The sequence below is a fragment of the Pagrus major genome, chromosome 6 (assembly GCF_040436345.1).
Source record: "Pagrus major chromosome 6, Pma_NU_1.0".
Taxonomy (NCBI): domain Eukaryota; kingdom Metazoa; phylum Chordata; class Actinopteri; order Spariformes; family Sparidae; genus Pagrus; species Pagrus major.
Genome location: NC_133220.1, coordinates 6,141,869 through 6,157,070, shown reverse-complemented (window position 1 = coordinate 6,157,070; position 15,202 = coordinate 6,141,869). Strand labels below are relative to the sequence as shown.

At 40.0% G+C, this 15,202-nt stretch overlaps 1 protein-coding gene across 3 annotated transcripts in view; it reads right to left on the bottom strand.

Moving 5' to 3' along the window:
- ptprt (protein tyrosine phosphatase receptor type T) overlaps window positions 1–15,202 on the bottom strand; it is a 257,994-nt gene that overhangs the window by 52,637 nt on the left and 190,155 nt on the right. For all 3 annotated transcript variants that reach the window (XM_073468585.1, XM_073468587.1, XM_073468586.1), the window contains exons 20-22: window positions 8,807–8,899; window positions 7,044–7,153; window positions 2,161–2,248 (exon numbers count right to left, since the gene is read on the bottom strand). In XM_073468585.1, coding sequence (XP_073324686.1) covers window positions 2,161–2,248; window positions 7,044–7,153; window positions 8,807–8,899 — 291 coding nt within the window. The remainder of the gene's footprint in view (window positions 1–2,160; window positions 2,249–7,043; window positions 7,154–8,806; window positions 8,900–15,202) is intronic.

The following is a 15,202-nucleotide window of genomic DNA, read 5'->3' as shown; positions in this document are numbered from 1 at the left end:
GCAAGGGAGCAGAGTCCCATAAGCACAAGAGAGAATGATCCTTTTGTGAGGCAGTTTGTTCTGAGATTGCTTCGAGCTCTGAAACAGAAGGCAAATCCACTGTTTTAAAAGGGGAATTAGAGTTCAACCTCATAGAAGAAAAAAAGACAAAGACCCTTTTACCCATATTTAAAGTTTTAGCTGCAGCCAGCCGGTCTGCCTGTCTCACCACATTTCCTTGTTCTAATAAAGACAGCGTACAAAGCCGTTTCCTCGGGGGCCTTTTAAAACATTTTCTCAAGAAAATGAGCCTTTGTACAATCACAGCAAGCAAGATGGACAGTTTCCATTACCAGGCCCTTGTAATTAAAGGATTTGTACTAATAGCAAATTTATCATAATTCCTGTTGGCTATCAAGTCCTTGACAGGCTATTTCATTTCAGCGCAATGTTTCATTTAAAAGCCTTCAGGTTGGTGCAGTGTCTTTGCCTTGACATCTCAACCTTTGTAATGAGATGTGCAGGGGGTTGTGCACGCCAACACACCCACACACACATGAATTGCAAACTGGAAGCACACAGGCGCAATCCTCTGGATCATACTGGTCCTGGACATGTGTGCGAATCTAATGGCATAGACATGCATACAAATCTCTGAAACGTTCAATAACACCTCAACCAAACGATCTTCCTCTATTGTTCTATCCTAATAGAGGTCTGAGGTTGCCTTGCACAAGATAACAAGCACACATAGATCTACAGAACATACAAAGACATCATTAGTGCACACAAAAGCATGGCAAACACTTGACACAGCCTCATATTCACATGTTAATTCCCACTCTAATGGCCAAACACACACACACACTTGTGCTGCATTCAGTACATGCCTCACATCATTACAGCAACCTGTCTTTGCTCCAAAATGAAGCTTCATTTTGACAAAAGTCTCTGCATAAAATAGAAGCTGCAAGCTTTGATCGTCAGGCAGGATTGAAATATAATCCCTCTGCAAACTCAAAGTTATTTTCTCCACGGTAGTTTCCTGTATCAGACCTACAGAAGTTTAGGAAATAAGTTTGAATGGACTTTGATATTATATTCTGAAAAAGGAGAGATTATATTAAATATGCATATGTGCCTAGATCTCATTGTATTTTTAACACATTGTTTTGCTTTGATCTAACTTAGTCTCACTGTCAGAGGTGGTGAGAATGTAAAATGTCCAAGTAAATTTTCGTCATCTGCTATATACATTCTGCTAAGTGTATTAGTTCTGACTGACTCATCAAGACCACGTTCTACTGGCATCTGGCTCTCAGCAGGTGTTTATGTCCAACAGCAGGACACACCCAGAGCTGGAGGGAGTCAGTCAGTGACTCAATGAAGGACACTTCAGCAGGGCAGACGGTTGCCAGCACAGAGATTTGGACCTGTGTCCTCCAGCTCAAGGAAGGTCTCTTAACCCAGTGTACCTGGTCCCTCAGCATGTTTAATCAAATAAATATTGGACCTCGACTATTTTCACCTCCATAATCATTACATTGAATTCGTAAGGACAAACACCTTTCTCTCTTAGCGCTTTAATACTAGTGCCAATATGATACCTGAGTTTTTAAACAGTTTTCAGCCAAACACAATTATGCCCTCCCCGTTTATGTTGCATATTCACGCCTACAGGTAGGGTGTCCTGATTTTTGGGATAGAGGGGTAGGGCGAACATGGCCGTCCAAACAGACAGGATTTTTCGAGGCACACAAGGGGATTGAACCTTCGATACTCAACGTTCAAGATACATATCGATCAGGATCTAAAAAGTATTTATATTATGTTTCTCAGCCATATCATCTAACAGACACGTTAACTGAAGGTATTTGAGGTGTATTCATAATATTAGAATTATGGTCTTACTTTACCAAATGGTCAACTAGAGAAAATAAGCCATGAAAATAGAAATACAACCAACTAATTAACTCAACCAAACCAGACCAAACCAACCGCTACTAAAACGAAATGGCATGAATCAAACCATACCGAACCAAACCACGCTGAGCTAAACCACATCAGACTTCACTAAACCTGTTACTGAGCTAAATGAAATCGGTACCACAATCAAATTCAGCAAAAACTACTGCAGGAGTTTCTTTTAGAGGCCTCCATCTATGTCATTGCAGTACTCACAAGCGATGATGTTGCCATAGCGATTCTTGTTGCGGTTCTCGTCCTTCTTGGCCGTTTCCCAGGGCGCCGTCTGTCCCTCTGCCAGGGCCTGAACACACACATGTACACGTGCGCGCACACACACACACACACACACACATACACATACACATTTCATATTGAGGTATGAACACAGAGAAATATGCATGCACATATGGCCTGATGCCCAGAGCTTGTACACTGACACATGGGCAGGCAGAAGTTAAAACAGTACTAACATGAATATTAATGAAAAGACAATCAACTGATAGTTGAACAGACCACACTCTTTACCACTCAGGGCACTGACGGAGATACGGCTGGAACTCGGCGTTCTCAGAAGATGGCAAAGCTCGCAGGCGGGTCATATGTGACTCAACTTTCAAAACTAAAATAACCGAACATACCGGCATGCTGTCCCTAATTTATATTCATGATGCAAAAAATATATATGAAACTGATTTACATAAATCATCATTCTAATAATGTAGTGCTTTCTTCTACTTTCTGCAAGTAGCAGAGGGTTTAATGTCAAATTATGAACTCAAATTATGAGAAATTGTTCAATAAAAGTGAACAATTGCTCATAATTGTATTAAATTGGTCTCACTGTCAGAGGTAGTGAGAATGTGTAGAGACCGATCCGTCTGAAAATGACACTTCAATATAATTTTAGTGCTCAAAACAACAATTTTAGTCATCAAAGCAACAAACTTGCATTTTTCAAAATAAAATTAATACCAGGAGCAGTTGGTCTCTTCTTGCTTCCTTCGTTGTTATTTTCTCTGGTAATTTTCTCTAAAAAAGTCTATAAAGGCAGTGCGGCTGATTGGCCAAAATGTTAAACCTTTCAACTAGAAGTTATGGCAAGAAATATTATAATGGCAGAAAACCCAAATCTACTATCAGTCCCAATCAGGCCAGGTAACTGCCTTCTGCCAACTTAGAGTGATAACATAACCCCTTTCCAATGTTATTGGCAGAGGTAATGCATCTGAACTCCCACACTAAATTAAAAAGGCAACCAACAGCAAGGAGCAATCTGACAATCGATTGAAAAAAAAAAAAAAAAAAAATATATATATATATATCCCTGCTTCTCTGAAATGAAAAAGTGCAGGTGCAGGAGCTGGGGAGAAGACGAAAAAGTTTGGGTTCATTGTTCCGTTGGTTTGGTCTGAAAGAGAATTTTCTGTCAGTTCTTTGTTGGAGGAGAGAAGACAGATTGTTCTGTCTCCCTGCTGTGATGCTGGCCCGTGTGACAGGCCTTACAAACATAGCAAGGACACAATGGCACGCGTGTTTGTTCATGTGTGGACATGCATGTAACTTCCTCTTCTTCATGATCATTATTATTGTTATTATTATTATTATTATTATGAGACAAATGTGAGTGAGAATGTGCTCAAATGTTGCATGCATATACTACATGTGTATGTCCCACACATGCATGCATTTGTACATAATACAAAAAAGTGTGTGAGTGTGTCTCAGATCTCTCTCTTGAGCTAAGCAACCAAACCCCAACTCTCAAAGGTCGCCATATGGACCCTGAACTATTATAACACACAGGAAGAGGTCACATGTGCACGCTTACACACACACACACACACACACACACACACACACACACACACACACACACACACACACACACACACACACACAGTCATTCTCCCTATAGGGACGAGGGGAACAGTCCTTTCAGAGTCCATTAAGGGCTTAAGAATCCCAGACAACAGCTTTCAATTTCAGACAGTGATATGACCTACATACACACACACACACATACACACACACACACACACACACACACAATGCCATACAAATGCACTGTGACAGAAACAGACACCTTAACTTATCGCCCAGTCAAGCAGAAAATGGATTCTTTTAAAGTGGCATATGGGCCTGAGAGAGAGAGTGTGTTTGTGTGTGTGTGTGTCCGTGTATTTGTGTGTGTATTTACTGTATGTGTGTATTTTCTCCATCGCATACATTCATTTACAAAAACTAGGCCGAACATCGTTTTTTTTTTTTTTTTTTGATATTTTAGGTAGGAGGCGTCTGTAGGAGGGTTATGCATGTATGGAAGTGTGTGTGTGTGTGTGTGTGTGTGTGTGTGTGCACATTTACATAAGGTGTGGGCTGGTTGCCCTTTTTTCAACCTGCAAAAATAAGACACTCTTAATCAAACTCCTCTCATATGATATCTGTTGCTTTTTGAGATTATGAAATATTCTATATAAAAACATACAGTGGGGTGGGTGGACAGAGGATGAGAAACAAACACACACACACACACTGTTGTAGTGAGTAGTGAGTGGGTACTTCAGTTTTCCTTTCTGCAAAAATAGTTCATATCATTAAAATAAATCTTTTTTAGAACAAGTTTCACACAATATCAGTTGAGGAAACTTTTGAAGGTATACTATTTCGATTGCATTCTCTAATGAGACTCTTTTAGACCCTTAACTATATATTTTATAATAATTATACATTACCCCCGGCATGCCTTCAGATTCTAATCCCCAAAAAAGTTTACACCAATACTGATATATCTGTGATAGGCCAATATTGCATAAGTGTCACAGTCATACAGTTTATGTGAAATAACTAACATGATCTGGATGTACCATTTCCTTCAGTTCTCATTTAGGTCACCATGCATCAGATGTAAGGATGTGGATAGGATAGAGTGTTAACCAGACCGACTGACCGGTCTTCAAACAGAACACTCCCTTTAAAGCAAAAGGTGTAATCCCAGTGGGGTGCGGCACGGTGACAGCGTGGCTGCTGTCAGTGTAAGTGGGGTTAATGGGCTTCAACACTGGAGGTCACACCACACACGGACAAGAAGACACCATATGGGATGGGGTGGTAGACACACACATGCTCACTCACTCACATACACACACATACAAAATGCTGATTGACACAACTTTGCAAACAATACATCATAGAAGCATCGTATGCTAACGTGACTGGAAAAAAAAAACAAGTTCTATTTATAGACAGGTACACAAACACACTTTTAAGATAGAGCATGAGAATATATACATTGTATTATGTGTTTGTTATGACGTCCAGTGCACGTCTTTCTGCATTAGCTGATAGTGACAGCTGACAGCTACCAGTGCTACTAATAAAGCTCCGTTCTCTTTCTCTCTCTCACACACACGCACACCCCTAGAGAATAAATCACATTTGCTCTCCCCTGAAACGTATCAGTGGGTATAAACCAAAATGACAGGAAGTAAATGAAAATATAACATACGGCATCACGAAGGGACAATTTTCAACACGCATGCAGAGTTGGTAATAGAAAATATTCATTCTTGAGATAGAAAGAAGCTGACTCTTCCCCGTGTCTTTTAAAAGATTCATTTTAAGCAGCCGAGACAAAGCAAATGAAGGAAGAATAAAGTGAAGACAGGAAGGAAGGAGGGTTTGGTACAGGGATAAATGAAAGAAAGCGAGAAATGAGGATTTGGTAGGAAAATGATCCCATGGTAGAGCGCCCATGACAAAGAATGATTGTAAAAACGTCTCTCTGTGATAAACGGTGCTCTAAACAAACAGTCAGCCAACCAAGAGAGAGAAAGATGAAGTGAAGAAATCAAGGGCTTAGGTGAAAAGAGAAAGGAGGGGGTGCCAGACAAAGGCAAAAATACAGGAAGAAAACATGAAAAAAAGCAGATACATGGAATGAGATGCACAGGAGATAAATAGAAACAGGAAAAGACGGAGAGTAACAAAATACGATTGGAAGAGGATTTAAGCAGAGCAAAGGAAGAGCAAAGAGTAGTCAGGGAACAGACGGAGGAACACGACGAAGCAAAATGACAAGCACAAACTGGTGATGGTGTCAGTGACAGAAAAAAAAGAAACCAAGAAACAAACAAAACAAAATAAGAAGAGAAGAGAACAGAAAGTAAAGGACAGAAAGTTTGTTTTAGTGTCAGCCTGTTTGTTTTGTAACCATCGATATTAATGAGGTAAAGTGTTAATAATTGATAAGAGTCGTCTTTCCTCATTAAACCAAATCCAATCATACAAATGCTCTCATTCACACACATATACATACCATAAACACACAAACACAAACACACACACACACACACACACACACACATTGCACAACTGGGACTGGGGCAAGAGAAAAGGTAAGGAAATATGGATGCCACACTTGCAAAATAAAGGAATCTAATTACCACGCTGTACTGCTGGAGACAGCAGGCAAACATTATCTATTTATTTTAAATAATATAATGAATCTTAAACAGAACTCTAATAGCATGTGCTCCATGAGGACACAAACATTACTCTGCATAAAAAGCTAAATTCATCCAGGTTTTCATTCTTAAATATGTATCACACAAATGCCACTTTAATGCAAATGAGCATCTCATCTCTTCAGTCAAGGGCAGATTCAGATTTGCTCTGTTTGCTGTAATGATGTTTTTTTATTGTGGTGAAATTAAAATACATTTCTAGTCAAAACTGCTTTTGATTTTTCATAACTTTGCAGTGAATCTGCAAACTTCTGTTCAGGGTCATGGGGGCAGCTGAAGCAGATCCCATTTTGCACCTAACAACACATGATGCCAGTCCAGCTTCGGGCTTTGCAATACCCATGTACTTACTGTAAAGACACACATCTCTTTCTGACTCTGCACGTATATTTATACATTGTGGGGTCACACAAACAATTTATTATACCTATAATATCGGTGCTGTAGCTGCAGACCTTTGACCTTCTTACTAATGTCTGCTTGTAATGTTGCCAATCTAAAGATTGATGCCTCTTTTACTGTTGTTCTCATGGTAAGCCTCTTTGTGTGTGTTTTGTGTGTGTGTCTATTTACCTCATATTCCTCCTTGAAACCATAGCCCTGTCCACATTTCATCTGGGTGATGTGTTGAAGGAGGTCGGCAACTCGAATAGCTGGCTGAAACTGTCCTGCCTGGAACTGACCTGCAGGTACAGAGACATTTTACAGAGAAACAGACAGAAAGACATGAATATGTAAACAAGAGGGTGGATGCAGTAAGTATGTGGGAGGGAGAGTGGGTGGATGGATGGACAGAAGGATGGTTAAAATTATTCTAATCAGTCTTCATGTAGTGAATAGTGAAGCTCTGCTCAATAATAAACAGGCTAACTAATATTGCAAAGTACCTTTATAAATGAATAAATGACTAAATGACTCATTTGTTGGAAGCGTCTGACAACACAGTACTTTGGCTGAAGTAGTAAAATAACTGACTTTGTAAGTTAATTGCTGTCTCTTCATAACTAACCATCTTCGTGTGTTTGATTATTTATTTTGATTATTATCAAACTAGTTCACAGATTCTGTGCTGCGCAATAAATAACTGTTTGAGGCACCAAACCTTTAGTGTAATCAAGCTGTGCTGTGAACCCTGATGTTATTACAGTTTGGGAAATCAGAAACAAACTGAGAGAACTTTTGACTTCTGCAGCCTAAAATACAAACTTCAACACTCTGGTGCAACTAGCAAGTCCCACCAGGCTGCTTTCTTTTTAATTAATGTCATGAAAATAGCTCGAACACTTGAAACACAGTTGTGCAGCAAGAGCCAAACACTTAATACGTTCTCTCGTCCAGCCTGTCAGTTTTGGTGAGGTGAAATGCTTTCAACGGACACTTTTCTAAACAAAATGAGAAAACAATATCAGTTCCATGTTTGATGTCTTCAGTGTGAGGTCAAACTAACTAGCTGCAAGGCTAACTGACGACTAGACTGACTAACTATCTAACTTACTACATGACTGACTAATTTACTGGCCAACTAATAATGTAACTGAAGAACAAACTGACCGAGGTATCCAACTAAAAAATAGTGACTAAATGACTGGCAGATTAACTGACTAACAAGTGAGTGAGCAACTGGCTACCAAATAAACCTCCATCTCACAAACTAGCTAGCTAACTGTCAATGAATAAGCTTTCTAACAAAATAATTGACTGACCGTATAAATAACTGACTGACTAACCACCCAACTAGCAAACTGAAAAAAAATGATTTCTAACCAACTGACATACCAGCTAACTTACCAAGTAAATGACTGACTTATTATCTCACTAGCTAGCTAGCTAACCAGCTATCTGGCTGACTTACTTGGCCTATTGACTAACTAATTAGTTAGTGAGCTAACCACATGTCTGACTAATTGACTGACCAATTAATAAAGTAACAAAACAACTCACTTAATGAGTATTTCAATGGCTAGGTATTAAACTAACTAATTAACTAATGACTGGCAGGTTGGCTGACTAGACAATCAACTAACTGGCCAACTAATAAACCAACTGAATAACTAACTGACAAACTAGCTATCTAACCAACTGGCTACATAATTAACTAACCACCATATCACATATTAGCTAGCAAACTGACGGAAAATCTAACCAACTACCTTGCTGCCTATCTACTGGCAAACTAATTAATTAGCTAACCATATACCTAACTGACTGACTAAGTAGCAAACTGACAAACCAGATAACTATCTAACTGGCTAACCGGTTAAAGAACCAAATAACAGTCTGACAGACTGACTCATCGTTTAACAAAGTGGCTAACTTCCTAAGTTGTGTGCACGTACCGCTCTGGTAGGAGAGCTCCACAGACTCACAGCCTCCGTAGGGAAAACTCTGCAGGGTCAGAGAGGGCTGGGCGAGCGATGGCTGGCTACTGTCTGTAAATGGAGGGAGAAAGAGAGACAGAAAAAAGAAAATGTTACCATGACAACATACCACTACTCTATGCCAACCCCAAATTCACCCTCACACGCACACTCACTACATAACGTGCACTGTTTCAACACACTCCAGGTGACAGAAGATTGGGCTGCTGATGACAAGTGGTGAGCTAAACGAGTCACTTAATGCTCTGAGCTCTGATTGGTGGGCACGGCATTAGGACAGTTAATTAGAATATCTCTCCTCCAATTAAGGAATGGGACAGACTGATTGGATGAGTGTATGGGCTCTATTAGTCAGGGCAGATGGAGGGATAGATGGAGGTTTCTGGGGACTCAGGGACTGATGAAGGAATGTCACATGTCAAGAACTGTGCCAGAGGAGCATGAAATAAGGAAAGTCTTTTAAAGTCAAGTTCTGAAGGGTTTTTGTGAAGGAAGCTTGCAAAACTGGGTGATGTGCAATATACAGGTGCTGCATCCATTCAGTGTAAGAAAGAACGAAGAGGAGGGTCCCTGTATGATTACCTATTTGAGGGTTTATTTAAACCTATTTCTATTACTTATCTTCTCAGTAATCGTACACATACTGACTGAGAGAAAAGGAAATATGGGTAAATCAAGGCAAAAGGTAATGGAAAGAAGGAGATAAATTAAGAAAAAGAGCATCAAAAGAATGTTGTGAAGTGTTGGAAGACGTCTCTTTGAGCTTATATTATTTGACAGTTGTGAAATCTAAAAGCTTTCAATCTTCTCATTGTGGTGTTAATAAATAACATGCCATTATGTTTGGTGCTGCGGTAAAATTGCTTCTGACAAGCTGCCAGGCCTGAAGTGAGAGTGTGTATATGTGAGTCTCAGAAGGAAAAGGGCTTGTAATATAAAACTGCATGACTCTATGTTTTCTTAATGGAGCTATTTGCATGTTAATGATGGCTGTGGATTCATTAGTGGCCTAAAGTGGCTTCTCCATAAGCCAATCTAAACACCAGCTTCCCTAAACGAATGAAGAATGAGCCGGCCACATGGGTCACTCTGCAGCTCCTACTTGGGCGGGTGTGTGTGTGTGTGTGTGTTTGAATGTGTGTGTTGTGCGAGTGTGTGTGTGGTCAAGAGAAAGGAAGACGGGATGAAAAAACAGGCAAGGAGATCTAATTGGTGTTACGCTTTGTGATTAAAAATAGCTGACATATCCTGTTGTGTGAGAGGAGGAACTGATGAAAGAGTAAAAGACCAAATGAGAAGATGTGCGATGAAAGGAGGGGAGTGGGTGAAAGAGGAGACAAGAGAGAGAACAGATGGGAACAAATGGAGGCTAAAAGAAGACAGTGACAGTAAGGAGGAAGACGAGGAGGAGTCAAGAGAGGATACAGTGAGACAAGAAAAAAGAAAAAGATGGCAGGGGAGAAAGGAGGACCGTTAAGAGGAGAGGTGGACAGGAGACAGATGAGGGGGAAAGGTGAAAGAAAGACAGGAGGAGAGAGTTTAGGGGGGAAGGAGAGATGAAGAGAGGTCAGGACAAACACAAACTATCTGCTCACTGAAACAGAACCGGGTTACTTTCCTCCTTCACACTGTGTCTCCAAAACAGTTCAGTTAAGAACTTCATCTTATCACGTGAATCATACTAAACCCTTTTCATCTTCTCCTCGGCTCCCCTGTCTCCTATCACTAACCAGGATTGTAAAATACATTTTAGAAGAAGTAAAACTGCTACCTGGATTCAATCTAGGAAGTGGGACCCTCCTTATACTGCACAGAGGTCATGGGGTGGAGATCAGGATGGATGTGTTGTACTGAGTAAAGAGTATTAACGATCTTTACCCAAGATTAACCAAGAATTACTTATACAAAACCCTAAAAACATTATTGATCTAGTTGCCAAGAGCCAATATTGTAGGGAAACAATGTAAATGTTAACAGTACACATTTACAATACAGTTTCTGTTCGGCATAATTAATAATTCCCAACATATTTGCCGATGCAAATCTGGTCTATATGAAGAGAATATTAAGTAGAACGGGCTGAGTTGTGTTGTTTCCATAACTTGGCTTGGTTGATGTTGTTTCTCTAAAAAGGGGCACCGGCTGCTTTACAGTCGAACTGAGCTGAAAGTACTTGTCTATAAACTTGCCTGTTGTTCCCTGACCTCCCGAAAGCATTTTTCAAACTCACTGACATTTTCAAATATATGAATACCAGCGGGAGACATTGTGCCTTTGCTTGCCTTTCCTGACCTCTTTTCTTTTTACATCCCTTTTCTTTCCTCTGTTCCCACTTTTAATTGCTTTCTCTCTTTCTCAGTACATTCTTTTTTCTGCTTTCTCCTTTAATTATAATTAATGAATGCTGTGTTTGTACTGTATTTTAGTTTAGTTGGCTTATTTACTGGCCGTGGCACTGTGAAGGCATCATGCCACCCACACTTATACATACAGACAGATAAAACATGCTATGCCTGAACAATCTTTACAAGAATCATACATCAACAAACATAATCACACAAAATGAAAAGCCATAGACTGCAGGGGTCACACACATGCACACACACATACACACATACATAAGTCCTTTGTCTCTGAAACTCTGAAAAATTCCCAGGGCTCCTTGCAGCTGTCTCCAAGGTCACAGGTGTGAGTTTGGTGTGTGTTTGAATGCAAATGACTAACTTCATATATACATGAATGTGTGCGAGTGCGTTCCTGCACTAATATGAGTGGGTGCATTTGTATACCTACCTTTCAGTATGTGGGGTTTTGAGTAGTGGTGTGTGTGTGTGTGTGTGTGTGTGTGTGCGCATGTGTGTGTGTGTGTGTGTGTGTGTGTGTGTGTGTTAAGTCCCACCAAGGTCAAATATGCATTAAGCCAGGCATGAAATGGAGTCATAGCGGCAGCTCCACAACACTGACTATGATGAAGACATCTCAATGCTAATGGGGAGATTTATTGACCCCACAGTCACAAGGGTATGTGTGTGTGTGTGTGTGTGCGCGCGTGTGTGTGTGTGTGCACAACACAGAGACATATGGAGAGCACTGAGTGTGTGCAGCTAGTGTGTGTGTTTGACAGTGTAAGAGAGAGACATTGATCGAGAGAGAGAAGAGTGTGTTGGGAGTTTTTGGTGTGTGTGTGTGTGTGTGTGTGTGTGTGTGTGTGTGTGTGTGTGTGTGTGTGTGCGCGCGTGTGTGTGTATGAAGGCCGTTTACACTGTCAGTGAGTGTGTATGTTAATGCAGTCCTTCATGCTTGGCAGTGTGCTATATAAAGTTCCCTCCTCCCCCCGTGTGACTTTATTAAGACTCTGTTATGGATGACTTCGACTCAGAGTATCACTGTGTTAACTCCTCACACTTCCACACAACCAGTGTGCCTGTCTGTCCACCTGTGTTTCTATATTCTATATGAATTTACAAAAGGTTCGAGGTAACATGTTCTTATGAAGCTATGTAGCCTTCACTTCACTTTGCATTATTAATTTGCCCTCTAGCGCAGTAGTGTAAAGAGCAAAAAGTCTGAGTTGGTAGCGTTGAGCATTGGCTGAAATAAGTATCCGGCACAGATACTGTACTTATACGAGTATCATCCAAGTAAAATGTGTCATCAGCTTTAATCGTGATGAGCGAAAGTCCTCTGTGATCTGAAGTTCCATTCTGATGCTGCGTTATAAACTGTTTACCTATAAATAATAAATAAAGCAACTTCTGATCAACCCATCAATTTAAGGCTTAAATTAACAATTTTCCTGTAGTGCCCCCAAGTCCAGTTTATGCCCCGCCCATTCCAAGTATCCATATAGATACAGATGACAGTGTACTCGTTCATCGAGTCGGCAGATGGTCAGGGTGGTTAGACGGCTCACACACAGGAGTTTCCCCCTGGAGACGGGGATTTGCGTCCCATGTCTGACCAAGTGTGAAGATTAATTTGTTTTTAAGTTGTGTAACACGAATAAGTTAATGTACGTAAAATACGTAACCTAAATAATGTAAGTGACATGACCGAACGCAAGTACTTTTTGTATCCAACCCAACCACAACGCGGCCATTTCACAATGTTAATTACAGTCCAAAAGTCCTGATATGTGAAATTACTTTGAAAGTCTAACCTCATGTTGCATTTGTATTATTGCTAACCTGATTGCAGAACCATTAACATGCCATTCACAAACTGTATTTTATCCTGTTTGACTGTTTTTACTGCCTTTTTAGCTGATTGTTCCAATTCTTATTCCCATAAAAGGCCTTTCTAGTGATGGGTGTTGCAAATTAGCATCTGCTGCAAACACTATGACATTTGCATCGGAAGGCTGTTTCAGTTTGCCCATGTATATTGTTTCTTTTCTTATAAGATAAAAAAATAAATAAATCATGTCTAGATATACAAAAATAACATAGTTACGCAGTTGATGACAACTTAGTTCAAGATATAATTATAGATTAAGATTTTAATTGACAGCTGCCCGCCAATTAGAAGTCAGGATTTTCTGTAGCCATTCCATAATTCAATACAATTCACTGAGATCCTTGAGACCCGCAACTAGCAATTACTGTTAAATCCAATCACACTAAAGAAATAACTTCATTACAGTAACAACTGGATGTCTGCCCTTACAGAGGAAGACGTCTTCCACAGATCCTGCTCTTATTCACTGCAGTATTCATCAGCCAAAACACACACACCTGTAGAAATTAGATACGGAACAGCGAAACAAAACCTGAAACTGAAACTGAAATTGTGCTAAACATTAAGCACTATTAAAACACACCCATTATCATCTAAATACTTGGATAAAAACCAGTAACAATCAAATAAACTGCATTTAGTTATTATCAAAAGAATCCACTGTGCTGTACTTTGAAGGTAAATACACAACAATGCAAAAGACTTAACACTGATTAACAAAAAACATTCATGTCAAATGTAACCACCATACACCTGCCTCCTTTAACATCTGAGTACACTACAATAGTACACGTACATCACTCCCACAGGTGGTCTTCACAACTCCAACAAATGTGCAGCCAAGAGAAGGAAACGATCTGTCGCACCAGCAAAGTCTGAATTTACACGGTGCCTTAAAATGCAAATAACATTCTCTGCAAACCTTTCACCATTAAAGGTTAAGCGCTGTAAACACTCACGCTGCTCCAAGATGGAAATCTTAGCGGGAAGTGTTTTTTTTTAGAAAGGTGTAAGGTATATAAGTTCATCTCTCTCTCGCTCTCTCTTCCTCGTCCTGTCTTTCTCTGAAGCACAAGGTCAGGCTCAGCTTCATTTTATTGCTGCAGAGCCTGGCTGGTGGAATTCTCTTCGGTATGGATGAAAAATCGCTCTGATATTTGAAATACATTACAGCCGGTAGTGGAACAGTGAGCTGCTAGCATAAAAGATGGAAAATAAAAGTGCAGCTGAGCCACAGTCCAGAGGAGGAGGGGAGCCGGAGATTGAAGGAAACGTAGACAGAAATAGGTAAATGGAACAATGGGAATTAAAAATAAATATAAGAATAATATATATAATATATAAGAAATAGAAAGATCCTTGAGCCCATCAGGGGCTGCAGGACATCTTGATTTAAAACATCGAGGGCTTCCTACATGTTTGTCCAATGTATTCATCATTCTATCACTTTGCTGACATTGAAAGTAAATTGCAGAACACTAAAACAACAATAGTAACTTGATGATATCAAGCTTTTCATTGAGCTTTATTTTGAAAGTCTAACTGAATGTTATCTATGTATTATAGCTAACTCAACTACGGAGCCAAAAGCGCAAAACTAACGCTACAGGGATGGGTAGAGAGTCTGACAAGCTGCCGTTTTTGATATGTTGGGAGTGAGAACATGCTGAGAAAAGTATGACAAGATTGAGTGAGAAAGAATAAAAATATAAAAAGAAGGAACAAGACAGAAACATAAACTGAGTTTGTGAAAAGAACACAAGAAAGAGGAACCATTCTTCTTATTCATTCAACTTACATGACTTGAAAACTGAATTTATATTGAGAAGCCAAAAGACAAAACCAAGACACAAAAGATAGCGGAGATAAAAGTAAGCCAGAGAAAAAAAAAAGCAGCAGGAGTGATCAGTGGAGGAAGAGACAGTGTGGCAGCAGAATATATATCTGGACTGCAGGTCACAGAGATCAACTGGTCTAGACAGTATCCCAGCGTTATACCTCATTTCACTTCCCTTCTCCTGACTCGAGGAACAAAAATACTGACTCACAAAGTCCAGCCCAGAGTGTGTGTCTGCGTACATGCAGGGCTGTCTGCGTGCATGTGCGATGTGTGCACAA